This window comes from Protopterus annectens, chromosome 7.part1 (assembly GCF_019279795.1).
Source record: "Protopterus annectens isolate FY-2018-M chromosome 7.part1, PAN1.0, whole genome shotgun sequence".
NCBI lineage: Eukaryota > Metazoa > Chordata > Ceratodontiformes > Protopteridae > Protopterus > Protopterus annectens.
Window position 1 is genome coordinate 498,118,787 of NC_056740.1, and position 15,250 is coordinate 498,134,036.

At 41.9% G+C, this 15,250-nt stretch overlaps 1 protein-coding gene across 1 annotated transcript in view; it reads left to right on the forward strand.

Annotated features, from left to right (window-relative positions):
- CAMKV (CaM kinase like vesicle associated) overlaps positions 1 to 15,250 on the forward strand; it is a 1,209,710-nt gene that overhangs the window by 1,112,238 nt on the left and 82,222 nt on the right. The window contains exon 8 of the mRNA XM_044078939.1: positions 2,728 to 2,864. Within this exon, the coding sequence (XP_043934874.1) occupies positions 2,728 to 2,864 (137 nt within the window). The remainder of the gene's footprint in view (positions 1 to 2,727; positions 2,865 to 15,250) is intronic.

Here is a 15,250-nt window from a genome sequence, read left to right on the forward strand (position 1 = left end):
TTGTTCTGCAGGCTATCATGCAGGTAATATTTTGGATATTATTTTGAGAAGTCTCTCAGAGAGACTGAGCATTCTGTATTCTGTCTTGGGCCTGACGACAAGAAGGAACATTAACCACATGATCTGCATTGCTCTATTAAGTAAGTAGGGAGTAGTATAATTCTCTTAGATTCAGTCAGGGGTATAGTGAAGCTTTGTTTAGATTTTCTTTTTCTTTATTTGTCTGAGCCTGTCCTGCAATGTTATTTTAAATATTTCCTGTAATTTTGAACTCTGATGTCACTGTGAATATATATTTAGTAGTCTTGTTTTTTATTATTTATTATTAAATATAGTTAAACATTTCATTGTGGCTGATCTTTGTAGAGATATTTAAGTTTTGAGAGTACTTGCATATTTATTTGGTGTCACTATGCTGGCCACTCCTAATAGCCTTGCTCTTGGTCAAACTACCATTTGTTTGAATAGTAATGTCACTCAGTATATTGGGTACCCTTGTAAGGGCCTTAAAGTAGCTGGCAATGGGTTTTGGTGGCACTGGTAACTACCTCATAGTCTGGGAAAAAGGGGGCATAGCTAGTAAACCTGTGACAGCCTTTCCTAGGTGTGTGTGTGTGTGTGTGTGTGTGTGTGTGTGTGTGTGTGTGTGTGTGTGTGTGTGTGTGTGTGTGTGTGTGTGTGTGTGTGTGTGTATGTGTGTGTGTATAAATCAAGTCTCAAGGAGTGAGTGTGTCAGCTATCTGGGCAGGGACACAAAGCACTTGTTAGACAGAGAGAGTGCTGGAGGACTTGGCTTGGAACCCTGGCAAAGGACTTGAATCTATAGCTGTGCCAGTCAGGAGTCTTATTGGGAGATCTGGAGAAAGGAATCAGCCCCCAGACTGAGTGTGTTCCCTGTGTGCTCTTAAGGGAAATTGTGCTTGATTGTGCTTGATGGAGAGAGCTGCATCTGGAAACACTGTGTCTGTACCTGTTATCCTCCCAGTGAACATTCCCCACAGATGCCAGTGGTGAGGACTGGGGCTCCTTGATTACTGGTGCAGGTGGGGGGACGTCACACTGTCCCCAAAGGAAATTTCCTCAGAAGGAGTATCTGGACTATTAGATTCCTCCTCCTCTGATCCATAGTCAAAAGGAGAAGGAATCTGACTGAGTAGAATAAGTAAGGAACCCTTCATCAGAATCCAATTCTTCCTCAAAAGAATTCAGTTCTCTGGGCCTTTTAAGAGGTGAAGAGGACCAAGGAGGAGTAGGAACTGAGACTCCTTGAGGTCTTAAGGTCTGCCATTCACTTTGTGAATCCCTAGGAGCAGAAGAAACATCTTTAGTTTTCTGTTTTTTTTTTTTTTTTTTTTTTTAAAGGGAATGTCCGCCGGCTCTGACTCAGGACATCATTCAACGACCATAGTAGGAACTTCTTCCCTAAGAATTTCCGGAACCCTCCTTAGCCCCTTGGATATAATCAACTGTGGTTCCACCTGAATGTCCGAAACGGATGCCTGCAAAGCCTTGTTGGATGTTCTGCCCACCAAATCCTCACCAGCCTCCAACCTGGACGTGGCAGAGAAATCCGATAATACAGCCAGGTGAGCCTCTGGGTTTGTAACAACCTTGGTAGAAACACCCTGCAGAGGCTGGACAATGGAAGATTCTTACCTTTTTCACCTTCTTCTTCCATGACGGCTGACCCTCAGGGTGGGAAGTTCCTCCCATTTTATCTTTAGCAAGAAGATTAAGAGACCAGTTCTCAAGACACAATGAAAGGGAGGAAAGCCAACTACGAAGGGTTTTCGGGATGAACACCTGACGAATCGAACAGGAAGCATGGTTGTGAGAAGCTCCTAGGCAAAAAAGACACATCGCGGTCATCTTTATGGGGAAGCTGTCGCCCACCCTGGCATTTACCCTTCCTGGATGACATTAACCCCAAGGGGCACAAAAAATTCAAGAAAAAAACAAACCTCCAACCGGGTACTTATTTGCAATGATGAGGACTTCAGCAAACAGGAGTAATCACAAAAATGGAACACAAAGGTCAGAAAATGGACGTAGGCAAATAGACCAATGGTTAGAAACAGCATATGGACTGGCAGCAAAGACGTTCTGACGATGGTATGCCTGAACGTCACCATTATGCCCTACTCTGTGTGAGGATCATTTGGTTTATGTTCAGCATACCTTAAAGCAACAGTAGGCTTTGGTAGACTTGATGGGCATCTGGCTTCCACGGCAGGGAATCCCATATGTAATGAATACCACGGCAGGGAGCCCATATGTAATGAATACCACAGCAGTGAATCTAAGGACATCAGATGCTATGTATCTGCTAGACTGAAATTTTGAAATTTTTCCCAGATGCAGTCAGTAAGATCTGATAGAGCTAAACTACTACTGTGGAAGGTCTGAAAGACATGTTGAATGTTAAAGAGTAAAATAGGGGTTTGCAGGTTCTCAGGGTGATGCTTATGCACACATTTTCAAGTAGAATGTTCTTTAATCTCTGCATTTTGTATAATGTCACTAAATTGTAATGTAATAGTAACGTAAGGTCTGGGCCATGGCTCAAATGATAATCTTCAGTCAGATCATCAATTAGATTAACAAACAACAACTAAGCAAATGAATAAATATATTATGTCAAGTGGACATTTTTGGATAGTTGTAACAAGTTGTTTTCCAGAGTCTTAATCACTGATATATATTTCATTATATTTTATTCCTTGACAGATTATCTGGGAATCCACCATTCTATGATGAAACAGATGATGATGATTATGAAAATCATGATAAGAATTTGTTCCGGAAGATTTTGGCTGGGGACTATGAATTTGACTCTCCTTACTGGGATGACATCTCAGAGGCTGGTAGGTGTTCATGTTTTCGAGGTTTTCTTCATATTTGTTTCCTTATATGAATTTGACTCTCCTTACTGGGATGACATCTCAGAGGCTGGTAGGTGTTCATGTTTTCGCGGTTTTCTTCATATTTGTTTCCTTATATGAATTTGACTCTCCTTACTGGGGTGACATCTCAGAGGCTGGTAGGTGTTCATGTTTTCGCGGTTTTCTTCATATTTGTTTCCTTATATGAATTTGACTCTCCTTACTGGGGTGACATCTCAGAGGCTGGTAGGTGTTCATGTTTTCGAGGTTTTCTTCATATTTGTTTCCTTATATGAATTTGACTCTCCTTACTGGGGTGACATCTCAGAGGCTGGTAGGTGTTCATGTTTTCGAGGTTTTCTTCATATTTGTTTCCTTATCTACATTTTGTTCCAGTGAAAGCAGTCCCTCCTTAAGCCATTTTCCAAACCTGAGGCCACCACCTGTATTCAGCTTTCCATTTTGTGATGGTCACATGACAATTTATTACTCCTGACAAGGTAGAACCTTTACTTCTTTAGTGTTGGAATGCTTTCTAATAAGAAAATGAGGTCTAACCTCTCTGTCTTGGCAAATTACGTAGAAAGTACTAACATAATATCTGAATAACAACTGCAAAGGGCTATTGTGAAAAGAAATTCAGTAAAAATTAGGATAGCCTAGGTAACATTCTATGTTACCTGTAATTCACCCATGTAATTGCATACCATTAATAATTAATTGTTTAGCATTTTCATAGCTACACTTACAAGTGCCACACAGACTGTCACTGTGCCCTGCTGTCTCTTGCTTTGAGTAGTGCTTACATGTCTTTCATCTTCAGTGCTGACTCTCTCATCATGGATGTACAGTCACTGCCTCATGCAAACCCTTAAATGTCACAGCACCACAACAAAGCAGTCCAGGGACAGTAAGTATGTGGCAGAACATTAGCTTTTCAGCATTAGAACCTAAAACAGCAAAACAGCTTAAAAAAGAATATGAACTGTCTGGTACCCAAACATGGACCGAAGCTGAGTCAGACAGGTACTGGTATAGAATACAGCCAGGAAGTACTCAAGTTCTTCTACCTTATGTGAAACTAACCTCTTTATTTACTTGACATTTTGATAATAGGGCAGTCCCAGCCCAGCAGCCATAATTTTTACAGTCAAAGCAAGAAAAAAAAAATAACTGCAATAACCTTAGGACAAGATTCATAGACATGACTCTGACAGAAGGGGTATTACTCTATAAAGTGCATGGCAAAAGCCTGGGTAAGATTCAAGTCAACTGAGTAGAAACATGAAAATGCTGGCATGTTACCTTGCACCAAGTTAAAAGCTGGTGTGCAGAACATGTGGATATGAGCCACAGAACATGAATAACACATATAACACAACCGGTGCAGAACATGTGGATGTGAGCCACAGAACATGAATAACACATATAACACAACTGATGCAGAACATGTGGATGTGAGCGAGAGAACATGAATAACACATACAACTGGTGCAGAACATGTGGATGTGAGCAGGAGAACATAAATAACACATAACACAACTGGTGCAGAACATGTGGATGTGAGCCACAGAACATGAATAATACATATAACACAACTGGTGCAGAACATGTGGATGTGAGCTAGAGAACATGAATAACACATAACACAACTGGTGCAGAACATGTGGATGTGAGCCACAGAACATGAATAACACATATAACACAACTGGTGCAGAACATGTGGATGTGAGCCACAGAACATGAATATCAGATATAACACAACTGGTGCAGAACATGTGGATGTGAGCCACAGAACATGAATAACACATATAACACAACTGGTGCAGAACTTATGGATGTGAGCCACAGAGCATGAATAACACAGGTAACACAGCTGGCCTTCAGTGATACTGAGCCGTAGCTGTAAACGGTTGATACAGAGCAGATGTAGAGAGCTACAGTCCAGGAGCAGAAACCTGACCTGGCCACACAGCAGCTGTAACAAACATTGTGCTTTATGCATATAATCCATCCCTGAGCCCATGCACAGCCATATAGAATTTTAGATAAGTACATACACACTTCTGTACAGTACTCAAGATATCTGTTTAATTGACAAAATTTGGTTAACTAAGCAGATGGTCGACAAGTGTGAAGGGTTGCACAATTCTCAGGGTTGGGAAATATGCAATTTCCCTCATGTTGTGCAATCTTGGGAGTTAGTATAATTTACATAATTAGCAAGGAGTGTGCGGGTTGTTGGGGGACCTGCCCCCATGCAAAAAAATGATGGGTTTTTTTTGCTTTAATTTTGCATGTGACAAGATTGTTGCTCAACACGTGTGTAGTAATATACTGATGTCTGAATAGTCACCATTTTGTGATCAGCATTTTGAATGTTGACTTTTGGTTCTATTATTATATCAACACATATGTATACACACACACACACACACACACACACACACACACACACACACACACACACACACATATATATAGATAGATAGATGCAGACAGACACACAGACAAGGCTAGGCATGCACATTCACAGTACTGTACTGTGCTCTACTACCACATAGGTTTATCCGGACAATTCTGTACACACTAGTGTACTGCACTCAGATATGTATATATAGGCAAAGCTACACATACATGTGTACTCAGAATTGTACTATGCTTACACATACATAAATACAGAAAAATCTATAAATATATTTGTACTCTATGGGTATGCACAACTGTAATATATATATATATATATATATATATATATATATATATATATACATATATACACACATACACATGTGTGTGTGTGTGTGTGTGTGCGTGTGTGTGTGAGGCTGTACATACACATGTCCACACTACTGTACAATTGGGTCTTGGACAACTTGTCGACTGTACATAGAGTTCATATCCAGAATATTTATGGCACAACATCAAAACACAGATTGTCAACATGTACACTGAGCAGGATAAACCAATATCAAGTGGGGTCATTTTTTTGGCAGGGAGAGCACATCAGAAACCTCAAAAGCAATACACAATACGCAGAACTATTGGTGAAGCTGCACTCACAGAACCAGGAAATAAAGCAAATGTTCTAGCTGATGAATTCAGCTCCAAGGACATATTTGAGGGACAGGTGTGTGTGTATCTCAGAGAATTGCCATTCTCTGGAATAGGCTTCCCATCCATGTGAAGAAGAGCCCATAACTGCATTCAAGCATAATCTGGATGACTGGATGGGATGTTGGAAATTCTCCTCTGGTATGATACCTATGTCTCTGATGGACAGAGGTAGCCATTAAATCATGCCCTAACATATACCACTAAGACACAGTAAGTTGTGGGATACATTTGGGTTGCATGGCTAGGCATATAAAGGCCCCAATGGTCATTAGCCTAGTATACAGCAATGAACATATGAGCCTATACATGTGTATACATATGACTGTACAGTATTCACACATATGTGTATAAAGGCAAACTTGCACAAATATATGTACACACTACTGTCCAATACTCACAATATGTATATACAAACAAAGCTATACATACATGTGTACACACTGCTGTACAATACTCTCACATATGTATATACAGACAGAGCTATACATATGCGTGTACACATTATTGTACAGTACTCTCATATATGTATATACAGACACAGCTATACATACATGTGTACACACTACTGTACATTACTCACACTTATGTATAGACAGTCAAAGCCACACATACATGTGTACACAATACTGTACAATACTTATATATATATATATATATATATATATATATATATATACAGACAAAGCTGCACATACATATGTACACATTACTTCACAATACTCACACATATGTATATACAGACAAAGCCATACATACATGTGTACACACTAATGTACAGGACTCACAAATATGTATATACAGACAAAGCTATAATACCTGTGTAGATACTACTGTATAGCACTCACACATATGTGTACAGAGACAAAACTATGATGCATGTGTACACACTACTGTAATATATATATATATATATATATATGCAGCCAAAGCTATACATACATGTGTACATACTACTGTGCAATACTCACAATATCTATATATGCAATCTATAATACTTGCATACACACTATTCTACAGAACTCAAATATATGTATATGCAGGCAAAGCCATACATACATGAGTACTTACAACTGTGCAATACTCATACATATGTATATACAGGCAAAGGAATGCATACACATGTACACACTACTATGCCCTACACCCTCATATATATATATATATATATACGTGTGTGTGTATGTGTGTGTATGCAGATGAAGTTGTAAGTATGTGGGCACACAATATTGCACTGTAGTAACACAAATGTATAAACAGATAAGCTATACATATAAGTGCACACACTACTACACAATTCTCAACCATATGTATATACCAATGAATGGAGCTGTGGGTAGCAGCACAGACTCTACACGATGCCCTATAGGGAGAAGAGTTGTAGAGACCAACCACTCTGGGCATCCACTGTGGTGCGCAATATCTTCAGGATAGGATCACAGACTGTGCACAGTGGCAGGACTTGCCACTCTATGGTATAAAATACAGCTCTAGATGATTCAGTCATGTTGACTAATGCTACCAAAACATGCATGGGTAGTTACCAGTGATAAGTGAATTGAGGACCCAGCGTACTCCGACCAATGCCAAGGACCCATGCTAATGGTGGGAGGGGAGTATGTGCCCCTGTTGGCCAGTGTGTGCCTGCCATAAAGCCCAGCATCCCTTGGTCAATAAGCTGCTAGCCAGCTGGTGTCTAGTTGCCCAGCCTGGGTTAGCTGGGATAGCTGTGTTGAGCGAATGTTGGATGTAAAACCAGTCAACCTGCCAAACATGAACTGGGAATTGCTACACTTAATGTAGATTCACTGACAGGATGCATCTCCAAGTGGATGACATAATGACACAGAGGAGGCTAGACATCCTATGCATCCAAGAGACAAGATGGAAGGGCAGTGCAGCGAAGCCATTTGGCTTGGGATCCATAGTCTAATACTCAGGTGGGGGACAGGTTAGAAATGGTGTAGGAACTGTGGTGAGAGAGAAGCTTCAGGAGGCAGTGAGGGATGTCATCAGAATTAGTGACAGACTCATGACAATCAGACTCCAGTGTAATGATATATCAGTATTCATAATCTCAGCCTATGCCCCACGGCAGGGTTGTGATAGTGAGAAAAAGAGTGCATTCAGACAGCAGTTGCAAGACCTACTAGATAAAGCAGGACAAGAACTAGTGTTGATAATGGATGACTTGAATGCACATATCGGAACAGACAGAACAGGATATAAAGACTGCCTGGGTCCACATGAGTGGGGCAACAGGAATAAAGAAGAAGCCATTCTAGACTTCTGTCTGGCAAATGGCTTGATAGTAACCAACACATGGTTCAGAAAGAGAGACCGTCACAAGATCACATACAAGAGGGGCAAACAAGCAACTTGGGTAGACTTCCTCCTGGTAAGGAAAGGGCATTGGAGTACAGTCAGTGACTGCAAAGTCATCCCCAGTTAAACAGTCAGCCCACAGCATAAGCCACTGGTTGCCACAATCAGCTGCAAGCAGTGGTCAGAGAAGGTTCTAAGCTCAACAGAAACAAGGCTGAAGACCTGGAAGTTGACTGGAGAGAAAGTACAACAGTTCAAGGAATTACTCCGGCCTCTAGCACCCCAAGAAAAGGAGCAAATATGTGGAGTTGAAGAAGAATGGCAGCACCTCAAAACAGCATGTGTGATTACAGAACAGATATGTGGCCAAGCCCAGATATGGAAATAAGGTACATAAGGAAAGTTGGTGGTAGAACGCAGAAGTCCAGGAAGTCATCAAAAGAAAGGAGTGCAGGAAAAAGTGGGAGATAGAAAAGACCAGCCAGGCTAAGAAGGAATACTGGTTAGCTAACAAAGAAGCTAAGAAAGGAGTTGCAAGAGCAAAGAATAGGGAATCGGAGGCACAATACCAACTTCTGGAAAGTGACTCAGTAGATGGCACAAAGAAACTATATCAGTTTGCAAGGCAAAGGCGGAAAAATAAAGAAGATATTCAGACACCCTTCATAAGGGATGCCAGCAACAACCTGCTCACCCGTCCACAGGACATCAAAGGCAGATGGAAGGAGCAACAACCTGCTCACCAGTCCACAGGACATCAAAGGCAGATGGAAGGAGCAACAACCTGCTCACCAGTCCACAGGACATCAAAGGCAGATGGAAGGAGCAACAACCTGCTCACCCATCCACAGGACATCAAAGGCAGATGGAAGGAGCAACAACCTGCTCACCAGTCCACAGGACATCAAAGGCAGATGGAAGGAGCAACAACCTGCTCACCAGTCCACAGGACATCAAAGACAGATGGAAGGAGCAACAACCTGCTCACCAGTCCACAGGACATCAAAGGCAGATGGAAGGAGCAACAACCTGCTCACCCGTCCACAGGACATCAAAGGCAGATGGAAGGAGCAACAACCTGCTCACCCGTCCACAGGACATCAAAGGCAGATGGAAGGAGCAACAACCTGCTTACCAGTCCACAGGACATCAAAGGCAGATGGAAGGAGCAGCAACCTGCTCACCCGTCCACAGGACATCAAAGGCAGATGGAAAGAGCAACAACCTTCTCACCAGTCCACAGGACATCAAAGGCAGATGGAAGGAGCAACAACCTGCTCACCCACCCACAGGACATCAAAGGCAGATGGAAGGAGCAACAACCTGCTCACCCATCCACAGGACATCAAAGGCAGATGGAAGGAGCAACAACCTGCTTACCAGTCCACAGGACATCAAAGGCAGATGGAAGGAGCAACAACCTGCTCACCCGTCCACAGGACATCAAAGGCAGATGGAAAGAGCAACAACCTGCTCACCAGTCCACAGGACATCAAAGGCAGATGGAAGGAGCAACAACCTGCTCACCCGTCCACAGGACATCAAAGGCAGATGGAAGGAGCAACAACCTGCTCACCCGTCCACAGGACATCAAAGGCAGATGGAAGGAGCAACAACCTGCTCACCCGTCCACAGGACATCAAAGGCAGATGGAAGGAGCAACAACCTGCTCACCAGTCCACAGGACATCAAAGGCAGATGGAAGGAGCAACAACCTGCTCACCCGTCCACAGGACATCAAAGGCAGATGGAAAGAGCAACAACCTGCTCACCAGTCCACAGGACATCAAAGGCAGATGGAAGAAATATTTCCAGCAGCTTCTGAATGAAGAAAACCCCACAGAAGCTGTACTGCCCCAGAAACAGCCTACAATGAGAGAAGAAGAGGAGCCCACCCTAAAAGAAGTAAGAACAGCACTAAGGAAGATGAAGTCAGGGAAAGCAGCAGGTTCAGATGAGGTCACAGCAGATATGATAAAGGCGCTGGGTGAGATAGGGGAGAAATGGCTCCTGAGGGTACTCATAGCAGCGTGGAGACAAAGGCGTATCCCAGATGACTGGAAAATAAGCATACTTGTGCCAGTGTACAAGAACAAAGGGGACATCCACAACTGTGGGGAGTACAGAGGCATCAAACTCCTATCATATTCCATGAAAGTTCTGTTCAGAGTGATTGATAAATGGATACACAAAGTAGTAGAAAGTAAGATGGTAAATGCAGTTTGGATCCAGATCAGGATACAGCACAACTTCTTCAATGTTTAAAGTTAGACAGATAGTTGAGAAGAAAAGAGTTGAGGAAAGAGTCCAACTGGGCATTCCTATATTTGGAAAAACCATATGACAAGGTCCCAAGAAAGCTGATTTGGGCAGTACTATGCTGGTTCAAAGACTCAGAAACATTGGTAGAATTAGTGCAGGCTATTTACAAGGACCCAATGCCTCAAGTATGAACAGTGTTTAGCCAGAGGGTTTCCCAGTGGGAGTGGGTGTGCACCACGGCTCAGCTCTGAGCCCACTGCTGTTCAAACTGGTGATGGATTACATTATCAAACAGGATGGAGAGTCACATCAACAAAGCTGCTGTATGTAGATGATGTTGCATTACAGGCAGACTCTGAGCAAGAACTTCAGCAAAAAATAGGGGAATGGAATGCAAAACTGAAGGCACATGGGATGGAACTAAGCACAGATAAGACAGTGGTAATGGCAGCAAATTGGAGAAATCAGAAGAAGCTGAGAATTGAGATAGAAGGGAAGATAGTGGAACAGGTAAATACCTTCAAGTATCTGTGAGGGGTGCCTTCAGTTTTGCATTCCTTTCCCCTACTTTTTGCTGAGGAAAAGGGAAGTCTGAATGAAGAGGTCAAAGCTAGAATCACAGGGGCTGCAGCCAACTGGCATAGAGTCTCAAGTGTAGTCTATAACAGAAGAATGCCAAAGAAGCTGAAAAGTAAGGTGTACAAGACAGTGGTGTGACCAGTACTACTCTATGGTACAGAAGCCTGGACAGTAAAGCTAGAACAGTTGAAGAAGCTAGAAGTGATAGAAATGAAGTGCCTGAGGTTGCCGGGGTTGGGAGGGTGGCCTAATGGTTAAGGTGTTTGCCTTAGAAACACAAGGTGCAGGGTTTGAATCTCACAAGGGACTATTGGCTAGGCTTAAAATGGCTCACAAGGGCAGTTAGCTTAGTACTAATCTATAAGTCTATGAGTCTGAGAAGGGTGGTAGGATGCACACTGTGGGACAGATGAAGAAATGGGGACATAATAGCAGAAGCCAAAGTAGCTCCAGTTGCAGAAAAGATCAAGGAGAACAGATTACGGTGGTTTGGACACATGCAGAAAAGCAGAAGACAATATGGTGAAGAAGATTTGGAACAGACAGGAAGAAGGTAAGAGGAAATGAGGACATCCAACAAAGAGGTGGATAGACTGTGTAAAAGAGGATCTGTGACAGTGAGGAATGAGTGTCAAAGAAGGCAGGAGTGTGGCATTGAATCGAGAGAGATGGCAACAGTTAACAGGATACCCTGACCCCATGTAGAAAAATGGGAAAAAGGAGGCTGACGATAATGATGATTATGTATATACAGGCAAAGCTATACATACATGCGTGCACGCTACTGTATAGTCCTCACACATATGGGTATAGAGAGAAAGTTATATATATATATATATATATATATATATATATATATATATATATATATACACATGCATGCACACTATTGCACAATACTCACAAATATGTATGTATGGAGAAAGCTACGTATACATGTGTACATACTGCTGTACAGTGCGCGCAATATGCATGTACAAAGTTAAACATACACATGTGCACATTACTGTATAGTTTTCCCATAATGGTATATACAAGACTATACACAGGTTCATAAGTGATTACTAGGCTAACTGCCATTAGGCAACGTTTAAGCCTAGCCAACGTCCCAAATGTTTTTGATATGATTTGATACCACAGGGTAATTTTTTATGGTTAGATATAAGCTTTGATGAAGGGTGGTCAAGCATTTGCGGTTAGTGTTACCAAGTGAGAGCCTTGCCTCCAGTAATATTTTGTAAGTACATCTCTCACATACCACATCAGTTTGCTTTAGAATTACTTGGCTGTCAATATACATAAGACATTTGCTACACTGTCATAGGATGCCCATACCCACCAAGCTGGCTGCAGAGATAGTGCACATGTATACATACAGATCTTATTTATGTGTTGTCTAATGGGGTGGTGATACAAGAAAGGTTTACAGCTGTATAGACTACAAGGGATTATCTAAGACCAAACTTGTAGAGTGGTGCTACTCAACATTCAACTGGTTACTGGTACTGGGGAGATTTCAGAGAAGGTTTCTGAAGCAAAAGTTTCAGTTTGATGTGCCTGTATGTATGCAGGGTACTGCCAAACCCTTCTATGTGATGAGCAGCTTCTCGCAAATGTGTCGACATTAAATAGGCACATTCTTGCAAATGTGTCGACATTAAATGGGCACATTCTCGCAAATGTGTCGACATTAAATAGGCACATCCTCACAAATGTGTCGACATTAAATAGGCACAGACTGACTAAACAATACAAATAGTGCTCTGCCCAACACCTAATTACACTTAAAGCTGACCAGAGTGATTCCAAGTTCAGAAAGCAATCAGGCTACCCTCCACTGCCACTAGAGGGCAGACCTAATCATTTTTGGCTGAAATTCTTTCTTTTTTTTCCCCAACAATCTTTATTGACAATAGTTTTAACAAATACATTGGAAATTGCATAGCCATAGCATTCAGGTATCATGAGGGTGAAATTTTAATCAATACATTATAAGACCTAATCATTCTTATTGTAAAAATTGACTCTATTTTAGCCAAAAAATGCAATACAGTAACCAACAATAAAATACAATGAATTACTACCAAAGGAATCCTCACAAAGTGTAGAAATCAGCAACAAATAAGCAATAAATTTCAGAGGCACCTTAAAATGATTTAAAGTGCAGGCCCACCAAACAACAGATAAATAAAACAGCACTCAAACTGTAAATAAAAGTGCAGTTTAGCAAAGTATTCTACTTATCTGCCAGTGATGGCACAGGATTGAAACAGAACACTCTCAAATGTGTGGCTTGGATGTCTAATAGTTGGAAGTTCTCTAGAAATGAGCCCAGAGCTCTGCAAATTCACCAACTTTAAAGAGGCACATAATTTGACTAAGCAATCAAAATGGCCCACTGGCCAATCACAAAATTATTCTATGCTCCACTGCCACTAGAGGGCAGACCTTCTCCTTGTACTGTAGAGTACTCACACATATGTGTATACAGACAAGACATAAATTCATGGGTTCACACACACTACTGTGCAGTACATACACATATGTATACAGAGACAAGACTATACATGCGTGTGTACATACTATTGTTTAGTGCTTGCATATATGCAAGGCTCTCTGTTGACCTTAGAGCCTTCTCTAACCACTGCTTGCAACTGGTTGTGGCTACCAGTGGTTTATGCTGTGTGCCACCCGTTTCACTGGGGATGGCTTTGCAATCATTGATTCTACCACACTGCTCTTTACTTAATAGAAGGAAATCTAACTGTGTTGTGTGCTGGCTAGTCTTGTATATGATCTCATGACTGTCTCTCTTGCTGAACCACGTGTTGGCCACCATTAAGCCATTTGCCAGACAAAAGTCTAGAATGGTCTCTCCTTTTTTTTCCTGATGCCTCACCCATGTGGACCCAGGCAGTCCACATATCCTGTTCTGTCTGTTCTGATACATGCATTCAGATCATTCATTATCCACATCAATTCCCATTGTCCTGCTTTATCCCATAGGTCCTATATCTGCTGTCTGAATGCACTCTTTTCCTCACTGTCACAAACCTGCTATGGGACATAGGCGGAGATTATAAACACTGCCCTATCATTACACTGGAGTCTGATTGCCATGAGTCTGTCACTAATTCTGATGACATCCCTCACTGTCTTCTGAAGCCTCTCCCTCTATGGATCCCATCCAAGTATCTTTGCTGCACTGCCCTTCCATCTTGTCACCTGAATACGCAGGATTTCCAGCCTTCTCTGTACCATCATGTAATCCACCACCAGGCTGCATTGTGTCTGTGAACCTACACTGAGTGTAGCTATTCTTAGTTCATGTTTGTCAGGTTGATTGGTTCTATGTCCAGCGTTCACTCAGCAAAGCTATCCCAGGTAACCCAGGCTGGGCAAATAGAGACCATCTGGCCAGAAGTTTATTGAACCAGAGCTGCTGAGCTTTATGGTAGATGCACACTGGCCAATAGGGGCAATAGGGGCACATACACCCCTTCGACCATTGGCCTGGATCCCTGGCATAGGTCAAAACAGGCCAGGTCTTCAACCCACTTATCACTGTTAAATACCCATGTCCAGTTTTTGGTGACATTAGTCAACATGACTGAATCACCTAGAGCCAATTTTTACACTACCTTGTGGCTAGCCCTGACATGGCACACACTCTCTGATTTGTGTTCTCCCATTATGAGGATATTGCGCACCACAGTAGATGCCCAAAGCAGTTGGTTTGTACAATTCTTCCCCCTATAGGTACAATCTAGAGTCTGTGCTGCTGCCCACAGCTCCATTCCTGGGTGAGTTTGAGGTGGACATACTACTGTACAGTCCTCTCATATATGTATATACTGACAAAGCTGTACATACATGTGTACGCAGCCTGTGCATGTACTGACAAAGCTCTACATACATGTGTACAATCTACTTGTAGTATTCATAGGTAGGTACAGTGGATATAAAAAGTGTACACATCCCTGTTAAAATGCCAGGTTTTTGTGATATAAAAAATTAGACCACAATAAATAATTTCAAAACTTTTCCCACTTTTAATGTGACCTATAACCTGTACAATTCAACTGAAA